The following is an 18,461-nucleotide window of genomic DNA, read 5'->3' as shown; positions in this document are numbered from 1 at the left end:
ACAAGAGAAGAACCGGACAAAACACTGGCAGTGTACGCCGGAGTCGCCTCTGTGGTGGCCTTCATGGGACCCAAGCGGCGGCAGACTCGTGTGTTCTATTTCTTCTCGATGATGGCGGCGGACGCGGAGGCGCCGGCCACCGACTCGTCGCTCTCCGCGCATCCGGCTTCTGTCTCTAGCTGCATGGCACGGTCGTGGGCACGGGAGGCGCGGTACAACCCGGCGTCGTCGACTGCAGCGATGACACCCGTGCCGACGTGGAGCAACTTGGCACTCCTCATCGAGTAGGCCTGGAGCGCCGAGTTGCTAAACCACACGGCTGCTTGGGACGGCAACATGCTCCGTCTAGTCAGGCGCGGGAGGTGGAGCAGCGAGCTGCCTCGCTCGTATCCGGCGGGCCACCCAGCCGGTTTGTATGCCGCACAACTGCTCTTCGGAAGCCATCAGAAGAGTGGTGAAGGACGAGATGGGGGAGCGGCGGAGGGATGCGATTCTTGCCCGACGTCTGGCCTCGTTTAAATAGAAGGCGGACGGGAGGAGCTCGGCTGGCATTGCGTTTAATGCCGGCCTGCTCATGAGCAGACGTGTGGTCGGAGTAGGTTTCTCGACTTCCACACCGGTTTAATGGAGGCGTATGAATGTGCGAGGAGGCGTGTTCAGCCGGGCGTTCATCGGGCGGAGCCCTCGGCCGACGAGCCGCTTATATGGTGGAGGCAGTGAGAGGTCGCGTCCGCCCTGAGCCACCTTAAATGTGGAGGCGCGCTCCATAACGACATGAATGCGGGAAGCTGGCGCCAGGGGGTTGGTAGGCCAGGGTGGTCAGAAACGGGCTTGGGATCGGTCCGGACTCCCGCAAACCTTCACTGGTTTTGTCTCCGGTTTGCAGGAGAAATCGCGTCCGAACCTCCCCGCGGACTGATATACAGGTCGGCATTAAATGATTTCCGCGGTCCGGTCAATACGGTCCGGCCGGTTGCGGAAGGTTTGAGGGTTGGCGTTGGAGATGCCCATAACTCGGTTAGAGCATTTCTAGTCCATTCCCTCCTTTAGTTCTCCGTATTACGAGGGATTAAACTTTTCTGCATCTAAATCATCCTTCAAAACTTGATTCCCAAAACTTTTGCACATTATTCATTTCATTCATTGAACCCTGGTTCAGGACAAACGGGACTCGAACCCGCAGCTTCCGCCTTGACAGAGTGGTGCTCTGAAAAAATTAAACTAAAATCCCCGCTGTGTGTATGGCATACCCATTCCTAAATATAACCATAAGAAGATTTGATTCGTTTGTCGTACTCTAAGAAATAGACGAATAATATACTACATACCCACACATTATATTATATGTGTGTATAGTAAGAATGGCATAACTAGTATGTCGTGATTTTTATCATTAAAAATGGATAATAATAATCCACTCTTCAATAAGAAAAACTCTTTTGTTTGTAAGAAAGGAATGAGAGAGACATGGTTTAGAAAAAAAATCCCCTTTTTGTTATCTTTTATTTCTATAGATCATACATTTTATTTACGGAAGAAAAACTTCAAACACAAATTTAAACTAGATCATTGCATAATTAAACAAAGATATCACATTGACATCAACTATGACATAATTATACAACCCATTAGCTAGTACATTACCACTGCACCGATATTAAACGAGCTAAGGCATCAAGTTAAACTAGATAAAACTAAATACCAGACATATAAATAGCAACTCTACCCTTCATTCTCGTCGGACGATATGAGGATCATCCCCGCGCCGAAGGGGCCGGCCTCGTGGTCGTTGGAAGCGGGCCAAATCTATGACATCGATGGAAACCCGACGGCCGCCTCCTCCTCGGCGGTGGCTTCACCTTCAAGGTCCTCGAACAGCTCCGCGCGCTCGGCGTCCAGGCAGATGATCTTGCAGCGCTCATGCTCGATTGTGTGCATGCTCTCCACAAACTCAAAGATCACGTGGTTCTCGGCAATGATATCTGAGTCTACGAGTAGCGGGGCCATGGCGGCGGCATCGGCACTCAACCTCGAGTTGCGCATGGGCCACGCGGTGCTCCGCCTCCTTGGAGTAAATAGTATAAAATTACTACAATTCTGGATAAGGTTCCAAAAAATTGTCGGATTTTTTTCTCTGATAACTACCAAGTCGGGGGCGGCTGTTTCAAAAAACCCAAATGACTGGGTGCTTTAAAATTGATCGTGATTATGACAAGGCTGGCCCACTTGTCGGAGCTTACGTGGCATAAAATGTTAATGCCATTATCTCTCTTTCTCAACCCGTCTTCTTCTTCCTCTATATCTCTTTCTTCCTCGCGTCGCTGATCCCCGATGCGGCCATGGAGGACCTCGTGCTCGACGCGCAAGCTCGCCACCGTGGCCGGTTGGCCGGTCGCCAGAGCAACGTCGCCGGTGAGCAACCCGCCTCCCCCAGTGATTTTTTTTCTTTTTCCACCCTTCAAATGAGATGCTCCTAGCGGTTTTTTTAGAAAAGGAGGTTAAACCCCCGGCCTCTGCATCAATCGATGCATGCAGCCATCTTTATTAATTATTCCATAAAGATCTGACAAGAACATACATCAATCCACCGGAAGCCACCACTCACACCTACAAACTCGATAATGTGGAGTGATCTCACTCCCCATATTTAAAACTGGTGTCGTCGCCGATCCATCCACATAACGTATCGGGACCAACAACCGGTGCAGCCTACCTACCACATGCACATGTTTTAGAAGCCGCCATAATCATCGGACCACTGACCCCTCTTCAGAAGAGAGATCTGCATCATCCTTGCCAGTCCGGACATCCGTCGACACCGCCACCACAGCGCCCAACGGCGCCACCGCCCTGCGCTCGTCCATCCAGACGCGAAGACTCTGGAAGATCTGTCGTGCGTAGCACCTGCCAACCAGGCATGACTCAGCGTAGCACCTGTCGGCCAGGCATGACTTGACAGCTCCACCGAGCTCCGTGCAAGACGAGCCGCTCCACCTCGTGCCTCTGTCTTCCAGCGCTGCTCCACAAACGATGCTCCCAAGAGAGAAACAACACTGAAGTACCACCATCATCCGATCTGAAAGACCGGATCCTAGGGTTTTCCCCGAAGCAGCACGAGTGGTTCGACAACAGTTACACGACGATGCCTTCATCAAGGTAATGGTGCAAAACGCCGCCATCGCTCGCCAATGGCTCGGCTTTCACCGGCAACTATGTCTCCTCAACTCGTAGCCGGGACTAGATGACGAATCTTGAGATCCGACCACCCAGCTGCAAGCCGACCACCTCTGACGGAAGAGATGACCACCGCCGCCGGCTGCACCGCTCAGAACAGATCTGACTGGAGGTGCCGCCGACGCGACCACCAGGCCCTCCATGCCGTCGCCGCTGATCCAAAGGCAGATAACGCGCCGCCGCCGTCGCCCGAACAGTGCTGGCCGCCGCGCCCCCTCCGTCGCCGCCGCGCCACAGCCATCGCCGTTGCCGATCGGACCGAGCGCGCCTCCACACGATTCGGGGCCCCGCACAACCCCAGAGCCGCGGGAGAGAGGCGATGTCCTCCGCCACCGCCGTCGGCCCCCGGGCTTAGACCGGGCGGCGTCCCTCGACGGCGGCGGAGGGAGGGGAGGAAGGAGTGTGCACCCCCGGCGGCTGGGTTTAGGGCGTCGCCCGAGTCGCCCTAGCGGGGACGATGCTCCTAGCGTGCACGTTTTTTTTTCTTTTTCCTGTTTCTTCTTCCACCTAGGCAGCTTGGGTCTTATATAACTTTGTTGTTTGCTATCATGGTCCTTTGTATGTGTACGTTAGTATTGGTTGTGCATCCCAATTGTGTAAAGGTCAGGTGTATACTCATTATGTTTCTATCCGTGTGATACTCCATTACGAATTAATAACAAAAACACCATTTGTCAACAAAAAAACTGTTAGGCTTTGCCTACTCCAACACCCCTGGTCATGCACACATAATAGATGCAACTCTAAGCAACTCATCCCCCTTTGCGGTGCTGTTACAGCGCACCCATAATTGACACCACCACCGTATCACAGTCAGCGACGAAGCTCAACTAGACCCTCCTGCGCGCTCTCTCTCTCTCCCTCTCAGCTTCCGGCTTAAAGTAGTGAACATAGTTTAGCCAGGGAGGCCCCGGACATGACACCACTAGCAAGTCGCAAGTTGCAACACCTGTTGTTTTCGTGGCAACTTTTGAATTCCCGGGACAAAACCAGCCGGCCAGCACCGCGGCGTGGGGGGTCAGGTCAGTCAGGGCGGCCGCGCGGGCGTGCAGAGAAGCAAAACAAAACGTTGCGTGGGGGATCAGGGCGGTGATCTATCTATCAATGGTGGAATATCGGTTGGTGCCGGACTGGAACAGGGGGACTCATTTGGACCGCCTTTCCCCAACACCTGCATTCTCCGTGTTGGCCATTCCTCCCCCGCGCATTATGCACTGTCGGATTCCGAAATTCCTCGGGTCCAACTTCGTCAAAAGCTGGCCACAAGACTCGCCTCAAACTTGCACTTGTCAAGATGCTTACAAATAAGTCGGGAATCTATGTGATCAAAACGTATGTGCCCATGCCATCGAACATTACGTACTACGGTACCAGTACTACGCAGAAAATAATCCCACGTGCATATACCAGTCATATTTATATTTCAAACACACGCTTAAGGGTAAAGCAGGTCTATCCAGGAAATAATCATTTATACAGAAATATTTATATAGCCGCCAAATTTATATTTGAAACACACGTGTATACAGAAAATAATCCCAGGTCTATCCAGTGCTTGCAGTTGGTTTACTAAAGCAAAATTAACTCCATATCTACAAACCATTTTTTTTTCCTTCTCAAATGGGTATATACTACTCCCTCCGATGAAAAATAAGTGTCGCAGTTTTGAACTTGTTATGGATCGGAGGTAATAGTCATCCTTAAGGCTCGCATGGCGACACGGCTAAGCGATCAAATGCACGCAATCTACGTAAATTAATCACCGCGTGGTTAGTAAGGAGGCCTTAAACCCTGGCCGTTTAGCCACGATGGGTACACGCCGTAGGACTACCATTGATGCGTCGTGCAGACAAGCTGGCTCCACTACATTAAGACAGGGAGAATGATTATATTAGTTTTCTATGCTCGACAAGATCAGTATCTGAACAACTGTTTGGTGTGTAAGCAAAGTTGTGAATTAGCTTTTCGGGTTGAAAATTCCATCATAATTTGTCGTCCTATTTTATTGCGGGAGTCTATTTTATTGCGGGAGTCTTTGCCACTTTAGTTGCAGAATGGCATTGTTAGCTAATTGTGTTTCCGACAAAATAAAAGATAATTATGTCGACATGATCGTTGAATTGTATCTCCATCCACCAAAGCCACGCATGAAGAAAAAAAACCCGACAAAGCAATGTTTGTCGATGAGGTGTCTTTTGCAAGACAATTGTGTTACTTTTCATTAAGAGAAGTAAAACAATGATTAAGATGATGACAAGTGACTTCGCATGAAAGAGAAAAGAAAAATCACAACTAGAATGGGAGAATAGAGAATATAACGATATGTATGGCTACAAAGGCGAGGATGAGACAAAGCTCACTTTAGTGATCTCATCAAATCAACCAAAACAGAGTATATCTTCGGTTTTCATCTTCATCAAACCAAGTAAGGCAGAGGGCCTTGATCATTGGGTACATCAATGCCACCTGATAACACCCTTCAAAGAGGGGGGATGGGTGTCATATGGGAACAAATTGATCTACCAACAAAGGATCATGGACTTATCAAAACATTAGGCCATCGTGCAACTCGGTCAAATTGGATCGTATTGGGCATGCACTTGATGGGCACGACCAGCCACAGGTCCCTCCAACAGGTGCCAAGTCCAAGGACAACACTAGAAGGGAGTCTATGTTGCATACGCGCCATCAACGTTCGATCCCAGAGAGGAGTTGACGTTTTCCACTGAGTTGCATGGGGGCGGAGAGCACATTGCCTCAGTTACCTGTTCAAGATGGAAGTGGTGCCTGCTAGTGTCGGTATCATCTATATTGGGCATTGATCTGATGTAAAGCGTCCACTTGGAACTATGTCACAAACCACCCCTCTCGAGCCTCTCAATAGAGAACGGCTACATCACGACCACTGTGTGCTCATCACTACCGTCCCCACACACTCAAGGATTTCCGCACCTGCATATTTGAGTGTTAGGGTCTAGAATTGTCATGTCAGACCATCTCGTAGACCGATGCACACCCAACCTCTCTCGTCGCGCTGCCAAGGAAATCTGCCACTATAACTGCCATTCAAGTCAGGCACCACGTTGAATCTCTAGTTAGCGAGCACCCACCGTCAAGCACACGAGATTGCATCTACGAGCCTGGCATCTCTAACTAGCAGTACCACCCAAATCCCAGCATGCCAGGCCGCCTCATAGCCCGGTGCATACTAGGACTATCGCCCCGGCTCCCTCGGTCATCCTTAAACGAACCAAAAGGGCCAGGGCTGCCTCCACGTCGAAAAGCAGCAGTTGGCATACTACGATTGTCTGAGAGCTTTGTCATCAACATCATCCAGTGGCAGCAAGAAAAGTGACGGGGGAGGAGAACGAGGTTGGTGGCGGCTAGGGTTTCTCTCATGCCCCCCCCCCCCAATGAAAATGACACATGTGACTTTGTTTTGTTGACGAGGTTCATCCTCGCCAGGTACACCCCTTTCTTGAAGGGGCATGAATGAGAACATGCTCACCTCATCATGTAACGGTGGTCCTAGATCATTGTTCAATTCTATTCCTTGAATTGCATTATGCGGTACCCCCTTTTATTGGTGTAAACAAATTCTGGAAAGAGAATTTCATTTAATCGCCATATCAAGTTGATTCGATCATACCAAGATGATATATAGACGACATTGATCTCTGCATAGCATGATGCACACAAACAAAGCCGGCAACATTTAAAAAATAAAAATAAAAGGGCCTAGGATGCATGAATCCTATCTAAAGACTATCCTGCCGTACATGATGGGAGAAACCCTTTCTGGCCGAAACCTTCAACCAGATGGACGCCGCCATAAAAATGACCTTGTCCTTCGGTCTATGCAAGATAGCCAACATATGGAGCCAATGTGCACATCATGAATAACCTACCATCATATGGAATAATCTTTTATTAAGAAACACTTCATTTTTGAATAACTACAAAGCCCAATATAAAGTCGCCACTTCTGCGAGGATGCACTGAACTTGAACATAACTTACCCTATTTTATGGGCACCATTATTTGTTGCCAAGTTTCACCACTACTTGATCATCCCAGTTTTGTTCGATAAAAGGATGGATTTTATTGACTCAAAATGAAGCATCAACGGGCGCACCACTTTCAATCCATCCACTGGTATTTTTTTCGAAATACCAGTGGCGTGGCTGTGTTTTCACACGCCACAAGTTGTGGACTAAGTGTCCTGATCAAGCATAACTTAGTAGTGGCGTGTGAGATATATGACACGCCATTAGTACTATCACTAGTGTTGGTGTGGCATCTACTTAACAAGCCACCAGTAACTTCCATCTTCTCTCCACACCATTGGTATGGTGTGCCAATAATTGTGTTGGCGGTTTATCTTTTCTTCTTCCTATAACTTCAATTCTTTCTCCCCTTCTCTTATTCTCTACTTTCATTCTCCCTAGCTAATTCCTCTCACAGTTTTTGTCCTCTCTTAGCTATGTGGCCGGTAATGGACCCACTGAGCTTGAATTGGCACGAGCCCCATGCGCGAGCCCACGTTGGCCGACAGCGCTGAAAGATTGGGCCTCCACTGCCTTGGTAGAGGTCCCCTCAGTCCCAGTTGGCTCGGCGATGAGCTTCCCACCGTGGCCTATGCAGCCGACGGTGTCCGACAAATCATCCCACTGTAGCAGCGCGTCCGTCCGATCTGGAGGAAATCATACACCACCAGCGGCGAAGCCTCCCGGAATCCAGCGAGGCCACCCATGCTCCTTTGCGCCTGCCAACGTCCTCTTGATAGGAGAACTTCCCAAACCATGGGATCTAAAATGAGAGTTCTTCATTTGCCCTGGCCATGGAAAGGCATGAAGAAAATCCTTCTCTATATCAACAATTTGGAATGCATACATATCTCCAGTTGCTCACATCATTATGTATACACATGTGCAGAAAGAAGTCTCTTGCCACACATGGATATGAGTCAATATTGTGAAGAAATACGTAATCGGGTTGCTCAATTACTATGATGGACCACTGAGACATCAGGTAGATGGGATGCAACTAAAAAATGATGGGATGCAATCCCAAATCAACGAGATGCGAGACTAAATAAGGAAATTCAAGAAGCTTTGATGTGCACTCCTAGTTGGTGTTATGATTGGGCTCGTATTCCCAGCTAGATCGGTAGCAGTATTTTTTTCTTGTGGGAGTCACTGAAGTGATAATGTTCTTAGTTTAGGCAATTAGCTAGATCAAGTAACAATTACTCCCTCCGTTCTTAAATATAAGTCTTCTTAGAAATTCCACTACGGACTACATACGGAGCAAAATAAGTGAATCTACACTCTAAAGTATGTCTATATACATCCGTATGTAGTCCATAGTGAAATCTCTAAAAAGACTTATATTTTGGAACGGAGGGAGTAGTATTTAGCCTTCAAGTATTATGTTTTTTAGTAATATGTATCTGGATCAGTAGCAAAATTATTTTGTCATGCTATAGAATAAAAATTGTCATACTATAGGAGAGAAAATTTTCACGCATTTCAGAAATTTTCAATATGATTAAGGTCCTTCTCCACACCCTCTTTGCAATGCTATCTGGTAGAATTTCCATGCTATGGCAATGTTATCAACTTAAAAAATACCATGTTATCATGCGTGCAAGGATTTCCATGCTACAACATAGAAGAATTGCCATGCCGGAAGAACAAGATTGCCATGCTATAACCAAAAAAATGTCATCCTGCAGCAGAAGAAACTTGACATGGAATGCCCATGGTTTGTCATGCTACAGCAAGAATTGTCATGCTGCGGCAGAGAAATTGCCACATATGCTTTCAGAAATTTGCCATGTTGCATTAGAAGAAACTGTCATGCAACATACAGAAAAAAAACTGGAATATGCACGAGCGTGCATATCATGTATTAAAGAGAGAAAAGGCTTAGAAAACTAAATTACAGCCACATTAGATTACATACATGTGCATGTTGTACACATAGAAATTATCATGCTTGTATAAAAAGAATGTCAGCGTTCAAAAGTTGCATCGTTCCCACAGGAGGATGGTTGGAGAAACGTTTACAGGTTCTTTTGGATAGGATGGTGGAGCGAACAGGTGGCCACAAAAATTCATGGTAAGAAAAAAAACAGGCGGCCAGCCACAAAAATTGTTAGTTCGCATACGGTGAGATTCATACAAGAATATCGGACGAACCACAAGGCACCCGCAAAAACCTTGTCAGGAAACATCAGTTCTATAAGGTTTCCATTTTCTTTTATCCGAGTCCAGAGTTACATGTGCTTTGATTTACGGATATGCGCAGGGGCAAGCGAGTGCGGGGGCACTCACCTGTTAAGTCCTGCCGCTGCTCGTTTTGCCTCGCAATTCGCGTAGTAGTTCAATCCCGCACGAGGGCGCAGTAAAAAAGAAAATAGCTCAAAAAGTTAAATATTTCAATGATGAAACTTACGGTTTTCGCATCTAAAACTCTCAAGTTTCAACCAGTTTCAGAGATATAATTTGAAGCAAGTTTTTCTGTCAGTCGTAGATACAAAATAATTTATTTTTATCGGTTGCTCGTATTAAGTTTCAACTTTGAAACTTAACATAGTTTTTAAAAATCATCAAAATATATTCGAAATTGATCTTATTTGAAAGAGTTGATCGCGAGGAACATGAATATGAAAACAAAACTTAATTTAGAATTCTCATTTAAAAGATATAAAAGTTTGAAAATCAAAAGCCAAAATATAAAAAAAAATGCCACCAGAGACATGCGTGCCACAAATCCTCTCCCTTTGATTTAAACCCTAGGTCGCTCACAAATGTTCGATGCAAGTTCCAAAATGCAATATCGTCAAAAACAAAAGCTGATTCGGTGACGAACCAAAGCCAGAGAATCGCCACACATATCCACAGGAGCATTACAATTCTCCGTACGTGCAGAGGAGATCCCGAGATCGGGCTCACGAGCAGAAAATCCAGTGTAGGCCGCAACCCATCAAAAGAGCTGAGCAAGCAAGACGACACGGATCATCACCAGCTAGTGCTAATCATATCGTCAGTCCTAATCTCTGAATATCTACTCCCAGCTAGCTCCCCCACGCTATCTGTAGTCTATAAGTCTATAATTAACAAAGCGCATAAAATGATTAGTGCAAGATTGTGGATCTCAACTAATGCACTGCCACTACCGCTAGACATCAACTGCCTACATTATTTTACTAATGCAGCACCAGCACTACTACCACACATCGATCGATCAACTGCTTGCTTTTGTACGACCAGCACGCCCCCATCAGCATACATCCAAAGCTAATTGTTGGCATTTGTCTGCATATATTAGTATACAATACTAGCTCGCTATAGGTGCAGGCAGATGGTGGTTGCCAAAGCTCAATCAGAGTGTGCGCGCCTTTTAGGCGCTGGTTTGACAATAGGGTCCATCGGCTTGCCAGTTAACCAGTAGGCCAAGTCATTCCGAAATTAGGCGGGAGGGCATAATTAAGGGGCTCCATATTTCGCTGTCCAAAAAAGGGCGAATCGGTGGTGGTATGTGCGGCGTTTTGACCACTGCAATATCTATCTATAGCTGCGTTTGTTGAAACCGGTTAACCCCGTTCTGCGGAGCTGAGTTGAGACCGGCCGAAATCGAGTGCCGCGTTTTGACCACCGCGTGCGTTAGATGCGTTGTAAACTCTATACCTAATGCTACCTCTGTACCAAAATATATGACGTTATTGTAGCTAAATTAGCCTACAAAAACGTTTAATATTTCGATATGGAGGTAGTAGAATAAAGTGATCTTCACTAAATTATTTATCTCAACGAGCAAGCATGTCATCTTGTCATACAATCATGAATGAGATAAGCCTCATCTCACACATGCAATCATGCATGAGAAAAAGACTCATAGCATCATGTATGAACCCACAAGAAAAAAATCAATCATGTACGGAAAAATGTTTTTATTAAAATATTTTACTTTATATTTAATAAATATTTTATAACAATACATAATCAAATATAGTGACTCATATGTATTTTAAATTTGATTCTCAACTCAAATTTTCATGAATGAATTCCCGCGGCAACCCGCAGAGCCGGGCATCCTCTAGTTAGTTCTATACTATGTGCGAGAACGTGAGTTAGAGCAACTCTAGCAGACCCCGCAAAACGTGTTTGCAGTTCGCGCAAAATCGTTTTTGCGGGCCGGCGCGGGCTGGCACAGATGCAGACCCCCCAAACGGGGAATATGCTTTTTTACGGGTCGGCTATGCGGGTTCTGCTCGGGCATCAGCGCAACGACCCGCAAATAGAAAAACTGCAAATCTGGAATTTGACATAGGGTTTCACAAACAAGTTCAAATTCAAATGACATAAATAGTTTGCGCGCAAATAAAAGCGAAGTTCATTACGCAAAAGAGGGCATGCAAAGGTTTGCGCCCATGTCCGGCATCATCTTGGGGGTCGATCTTCACTCCGCGCCATGGAGTCCATCTTGAAGTTCATCGGCGCCACCGTAGCCACCTCCGTCGCTTGTTCCAACTCCCGCACCGAAATCATCCACATTGCCACCATATGGAGCAGAGAAAACATCACCGGAACTGGAACACGGACCGGCCAAGGCGACCATTCTCCTCCTCAAGATCTCTCTCCTTGCCATATCATGCCATGTTTTGGTGACATCATCCATGTCATTGCGGTTCATTGACATGATCTTGTTCTCTTCGGCGAGCAACAATGATATCGATTTGTTTTCAGAGGCGCGTGTTTTTCTCTCCTCAATGACAGCTTTGCGGAGCCCCTCTTCCTTGAGCATTTTCCATTTTTCTTGCTTCTCTTTTGCCTTCTTCTCGGCCAACTCTTTCTTGATCTCCAACGACTTCAACAACATCAACTCGTTTGATTGCACCATGGCATCAATCTTCTCCCTCAAGCTCAATGCTTCTTGCTCTCTCTTCATCTTCTCTTTAGTCTTTTTGTCGCCATCGGGCTTGTGCAAATTTCTTGGGCCATCATCATCCTCATCTTCATCCATGTTTGTAAGTGAGCCTCTCTTTGGTGGGGATTCTTTGTCGATCAACTTCCACTTCTCGCACTTTTAGAGCAACTCCCAACAATGCTCTAATTTGAAGAATCTGCCTTCCGAAGCTTCCATGTCCTTGTATCTATGTTGAGCAATCTTGTCCTACATAATGTGAACAAAGTGATGCAATCATTTCTCATGATACATTATGATGATGCACAACTTGAACAAAGGCAAAACAAACTCACATAGTCAGACTCCACGGTGCCACTTGGAGGTGCATTGCGTACTTGCTCCAAGCAAGCTGCCCAACGGTTGCACATAGGCTTGATATTCTCCCAACGACCTTGAAGTGACCGAAATGTGCGTGAAGTCCTATTCGGGTAGTTTTTCATAATGCGGAAGTATTGGTCTTCGATCCTTTGCCAATATCTTTTGGCGGTTTGAGAAGTACCCGTGCATGCATCAAGAGACACCGCCCTCCATGCTTTGATCAAAGCTTGATCTTCCAAGATCGTGTAGTTCTTCGATCTTTGGCTTTTCCCAGTTTTTGCTTGTGATTGCTCAAACGCTTCCGCTTCGATCTCCTCCAACTCGTCCGCACAACCATGATCGTCCACGCCGCCATCCGTTTCATTATAGTCGAATGGTTCGAAAGGGGCTTGATCAATGCCAACCGCGTTCGTGTCCAACAAGTTCACGAACTCGGTTGTTGCATTGTTCGAACCACCGCTATAGCGAACGATAACAAGTCACGAGCTATCGAGAATAATGGCGAAAAATGAAAGGGAATCGCCAAGACCGAAGAGATATACCTTTCGGCCATTTCGTCAAACACTTCGCTCGCGGGGGAGCGGCACCGTTGAACGGCATCGCCGGAGCACCTCCTTGCGGGGGGATGGAGTGAGAGTTTGAAGAAGGTGGCTTCCTTGAAGCCGGAACCTTCCTCCGCTTTGCGCCCGCGGCCTTGCCGGCCTTCTCCGCCGCCGGCTGGGATCACACTGCGGCGTTGGCGCCCGGAGCGCGGGCCATCGCGCAGGAGGGGGGGGGCAGCCGGATTCCCGCCCTGCACGACCACGTTGCCCTGGCGCTTGCGGGCAGGCGCGGCGTGTGCTTGGGCGACGGCGGTGGGGCCAACATGGCCGGCGACGAGATCCGGCCAAGGGGAAGGGGCGTGCGCGACCTCGACGGTGACGGGGGGCAGCATGGGGTCGTCCATGGCGGCCGGGGAGGAGCAGCCGAAGCTTGCGGAGGGGGGGCAATGGTGGCGAAGGGTGCGGGGAGTGGGAAAGGGCGCGCGAAAATGTCCCTCCCGCCAAATCTCGCGCCGGATAGGGGTTGAGCTCGGGTCGGCCTCCCAGCCCGTGAAGATAAAGGTTGAGGGAGAAGATTTGCCGCGCCCCGCAAAAAAAATTGCGGGCCGGGGCGGGATGCGGGGTCTGATCGTGCAGATTTTCTGGCCCCGACCCACAATTTGGCGGTTATTTTGCGGGTCGGGGCGTTTTGCGGGGTCTGCTAGAGTTGCTCTTAGTAGACCAGCTAGCCCCTCTAAAGCCCTATGTGCCTACCCTAGTTAAGTGGTTTCGATGTTGCAAACATTTTGTCATGTAATCAAAATCGGTATCAGGATCGACCATATCCAGTGCCACTAACGATAATCTTGCGTGTTTGCGTGAGATTTACACCTTTCGGGTCAATACATGCATGTGTTCGTGGAGTTACTACTTCACTTTGCTAGTAAGCACCGGCGAGCTAGCGGGAAAGGGGAAATGGTTAGTGATTAGCACGAAGCTTCGTGAGAGTCGTTCTTTATTTGCGCAGAATAAATGTTTCCACGTTGTGCGCAGTCTCGCAAAAAAAAGTCTCAACATCCACCATTATTGGGTTTTTAGATGAGAGCGTCCACCATTAAAATAAATTGCAGGAACTTTCAATCTATTTTCTCAAACATCGTGATAGTAAAAAAAACACAAAACATACAATCGCAAAAAAACACAAAAAAAAACAAAAATTACATTCATGTCTGTAGACCATGTAACGACGAGTACAATCACTGGCACGAGCCGAAGGCGCGCCGCCATCATCGCCCCTCTCTCATCGGAGCCGGACAAAACTTTATTGTAGTAGACAGTCGGAAAGTCGTCGTGCTAAGACCCAAAAGGACCAGCGCATCAGAACAGCAACCGCCATCGATGAAGAGAAGCATAGATCGAAAGGGTCTAACATGTGGACACATGAACGCAGACGAACGAGGACTGGATCCACGTGATCCACCGAAGACAAACGCTGACCGAATCCCGTGAGATTCACCGAAGACACACCTCCACACACCCTCCGACAACGCGAGACGCGTTGCCGGGACAGGGGCTAGGCGGGAAGAATCTTATTTCATCTTCCATCACCGTCTTATCTTTCTGAGCAAGACACAATCCCTAAACAAGCTCAAAAAGCACTTAAAAACAATGTATGAGCCCTCCCGCAGGGATCCACCGTGCCTCGATGGGCTCAATGGTCCTAAGGCCGCATGAGACGAGGTAGATTGGTGGCGGCCGGCGGGATGTAGGGAAACCCGCCATTATTGTTTTTACCATGAGAAATCGGCATGTGCGTACGTATGCTTCTCCAACTGAACGAATAATCGCCCTCATCAGAAACTGTTCCGTTGCGGAGACGAGACAAAATCTCCCACATCACCCGCGGTACCACCACAAGTACATCCAGTGCATCAACGCATGTGAACTTCATCGTACGTACGTACACGAGCTCAGATGGCCAGAGATCCAGCATTCCAAGTCCATGCCAATTCACGCGTCACTGATTCCATACCGATATTTATTTACAGGACTTCGCCCGAGAAAATACAACGTTTCTTACACAGGGTACAGACGTGCCGAGATTCCACCATGATTGATGGCTGCTTTTTTAACCTGGAAGACTGCGTCGAGAGTGCTGGATTCTGATAGTATATGCGGGCTATGCATGATGGGCTGGCACGTGGACCATGATAGCAGAAATTATACAAAGCTGGTGGAGATCATTAAAGCTCTCGCTCAAGTTGTGAGAGATATATATATATACCCAACGCTGTACGCCTTCAACTCCTTTTTGTGTTTTTAACGTACTGGTTGCACAACTTTGCCCTGTAAACAAGCGTACGTACCCTACAGTTCATTCAAACAGATTGCTGGACTGCTTCACCTACTCTATAATGTGCGTTAACAAACACATTGGAATATACTACTACCGTAAAGTATCTCGTGGCCTGCTTGGCCAAACTTCTTACTTTTTCGCGGGAAGCCAGACACTTTGATTAACATAACGTAGTGGATCATTAGTATCCAGTTCATTCAAGCAGGTACACAGGTGGTATTGGTGTTTTTTAGGACTCATCTACACGCATCGTACAACTTCACTTTGCAGCTTATAAAACGGAAATGCACCAAAACTGATGCATACATGTGCACTAACTGCTATCTACCACAACGAACTTTTATACTAAATCTATATAAATTGCAACATGTTGAGATACTAGTTGTTGTAAACTCGAAAAGAAGGTAGTTTTCTTTCGCGGGGAAAACTTTTGATTTATTCGTATAACATCATGCCAGTACAAATAACATCGAAGTAACAGAAATTACATCCATGTAGACTAGTACATAGCAACAATTACAAGCACTCGAGCGAGCCGTTGTCATCGGCTCTCCCTCACCAAAACCGGGTAACCTTATTGTAGTAGACAGTCGAAATGATAAAAGAAAAATTAAGCCCAACTCGAGATGATATTTCCTAAAAAAAAGACATGCACCAAGAAACAATACGTTAGAAGTAACCTAAAACTTGCCAAGTGCAAACATCAGTTCCTGAAAGTGTGCAGCGTCACAAAAGTAGTACCAGTACGATGAGTTTCCTTTGTGTACAAAAACAAATAAATAGATAACTGAAAAGTGGGCCCACTAAATTCTGTGTGGGCGCCGTTCCCGGGAAAAGAGGCTGTGAGTGGGCCCACCTCCGTCGATCTCCCTACTCATGTTTTCGTATAAGAGCAGGGACGGACCCTCTTCCTCGGAACACCACCAATCTCGCACTTCCTAATCCTAAGCAAGAGAAACATCAGAGCAGAGCAAAAACCCAGCCATGAAGGGGACGGCACCATGGCGCAGGTTCTCCGAGGCCGAGGCCGCCGTGAACCGCTCCGTCGCGGCAAGCACCGTCGGCAAGTACTTCAAGCTTGAAGCGCGCAAGAGCTCCTTCACCAAGGAGCTGCGCGCCGGCGCCGCCACCTTCCTCACCATGGCCTACATCATCTCCGTCAACGCCGCCATCCTCACGGACTCCGGCGGGCCGTGCACCGTGCTCGACTGCACCCCGGTGGGTAACTCCACCGCCGTTCCTGGGCCGGAGTGCATGCTGGGGACTTCCAACCCGGGGTACGAGCAGTGCCTGGCGCGCACCAAGAGCGACCTGATCGTCGCGACGGCTGTGGCCGCCATGGTCGGCTCCTTCTTCATGGGCACTCTCGCCAACCTCCCGCTCGCGCTGGCCCCCGGGATGGGCGCCAACGCCTACTTCACCTACAACATGGTGGGCTTCCACGGCTCGGGCTCCATCCCCTACCGCACGGCGCTCGCCGGCGTCATGCTGGAGGGCATCGTCTTCTTCCTCCTGTCGGCCGTCGGGCTCCGGTCCAGGCTCGCGCGGATGATACCGCGAAACATCCGCCTCGCCTCCGCCGTCGGGATCGGCCTGTTCCTGGCCTTCACCGGTCTCCAGGCGAACCAGGGCCTTGGCATGGTGGGCGCGAGCCCGTCCACGCTGGTCACGCTCACCGCCTGCTCCCAAACCGACCCCGTCACCGGCGCCTGCCTCGGCGGCACCTTGCACAGCCCCACGTTCTGGCTGGGCGTCGCCGGCTTCCTCATCACCGCCACGTGCCTCGCCAGGGACGTCAAGGGCGCCATGATATACGGCATAGTCTTCGTCACGGCCGTGTCCTGGATCAGAGGCACAACCGTCACGGTGTTCCCGGACACGCCGGCCGGCAATGCCGGCTTCTCCTACTTCAGGAAGGTGGTGGACTTCCACACGATCAAGAGCACGGCCGGGCAGCTCAGCTTCGGCGGCTTCCGCCACGGCAGCGTGTGGGTGGCCATGCTCACGCTGCTCTACGTCGACGTCCTCGACACCACCAGCACAATGTACTCCATGGCCGAGTACGCCGGGTTCACCGACGGGGCCGGCGGGTTCGAGGGCGAGTACCGGGCCTTCCTCGTCGACGCCGGCTCCACGGTCCTCAGCGCCGGGCTCGGGAGCACCACGGTGACCACCTACATCGAGTCCACGGCGGGGATCAGGGAGGGCGGCAGGACGGGGGTGACCGCGATCACCGTCTCTGCCTTCTTCCTGGCGTCGCTCTTCTTCTCGCCGCTGCTGATGAGCGTGCCGCCGTGGGCCGTCGGGCCGTCGCTGGTGCTGGTGGGCGCCATGATGATGCGCGTCGCCAAGGAGATCGAGTGGGGCGACATGAAGGAGGCCATCCCGGCCTTCGTCACCATGGCGCTCATGCCGCTCACCTTCTCCATCGCCAACGGCATCATCGCCGGGCTGGCCGTCTACGTCGCGCTGCACTGGTACGACTGGGCCAGCCTGGCCTGCGGCAAGGTGGGGAAGGCGCTCGACGACCGCCGCAACCAGGTCGCCGCTGCCACGCCGGAGGTCGGCCCCGCCCCCGCGCAGGACGTCGTGTGACCGTGTCCGTGTCCCTGTGAGGATAGACTTCCTCGTAGCTAGTTGATGATGATTAGTTTGGACACAGAGCATCATGGTGACATGGGATTAGGACTACTGGTAGTAGGAACTGTAGTTGTGCTTGGAAAAGGCAGTGGGAACGGTCTCGTTCGAGATTCTTGATGTGCAAGGAGGTGTTTGTACTTTGACGGCCATGATGGCAATGCCCACATTGATTTCGCTAGCTAGCACGTTTATTTTCTCATGGATTTGAGCAAATTGTACTGGCAGGTCAAAGCTATCATTACCTGCAGGACGTATGATCGCCTCCAAAAGAACTTTGAGATTGGTATGCGATGAACTCGATCGACAGTCAACAGTAGTATCGGATGCAACTTGTCAGCAGCACGCCATGGTCTCTTGTGAGGTTATTTTCTTCCCAAGTCAAGCGTGAAAGTATAAAAGGTTTTCAGTGCTGGCGTCGC

The 18,461-nt window shown here is 49.1% G+C and overlaps 1 protein-coding gene across 1 annotated transcript; it reads left to right on the top strand.

The window, feature by feature from the left end:
• The first annotated feature begins 16,319 nt into the window (after nucleotides 1-16,319).
• Nucleotides 16,320-18,220, top strand: LOC123096113 (adenine/guanine permease AZG2). The gene has a single exon (XM_044517717.1). It carries the CDS (start codon nucleotides 16,387-16,389, stop codon nucleotides 17,995-17,997), a length of 1,611 nt encoding a protein of 536 aa, XP_044373652.1. The 5' UTR covers nucleotides 16,320-16,386; the 3' UTR covers nucleotides 17,998-18,220.
• Nucleotides 18,221-18,461: the final 241 nt, after the last annotated feature.

The sequence above is a fragment of the Triticum aestivum genome, chromosome 4D (genome assembly GCF_018294505.1).
Source record: "Triticum aestivum cultivar Chinese Spring chromosome 4D, IWGSC CS RefSeq v2.1, whole genome shotgun sequence".
Taxonomy (NCBI): domain Eukaryota; kingdom Viridiplantae; phylum Streptophyta; class Magnoliopsida; order Poales; family Poaceae; genus Triticum; species Triticum aestivum.
Note: the sequence above shows the minus strand (reverse complement) of the source record. Positions and strands in the feature narration are given on the sequence as shown.

Coding starts and splice junctions, on each gene's coding strand:
- LOC123096113 (XM_044517717.1), top strand. CDS start 16,387: ATGAAGGGGACGGCACCATGGCGCAGGTTCTCCGAGGCCGAGGCCGCC.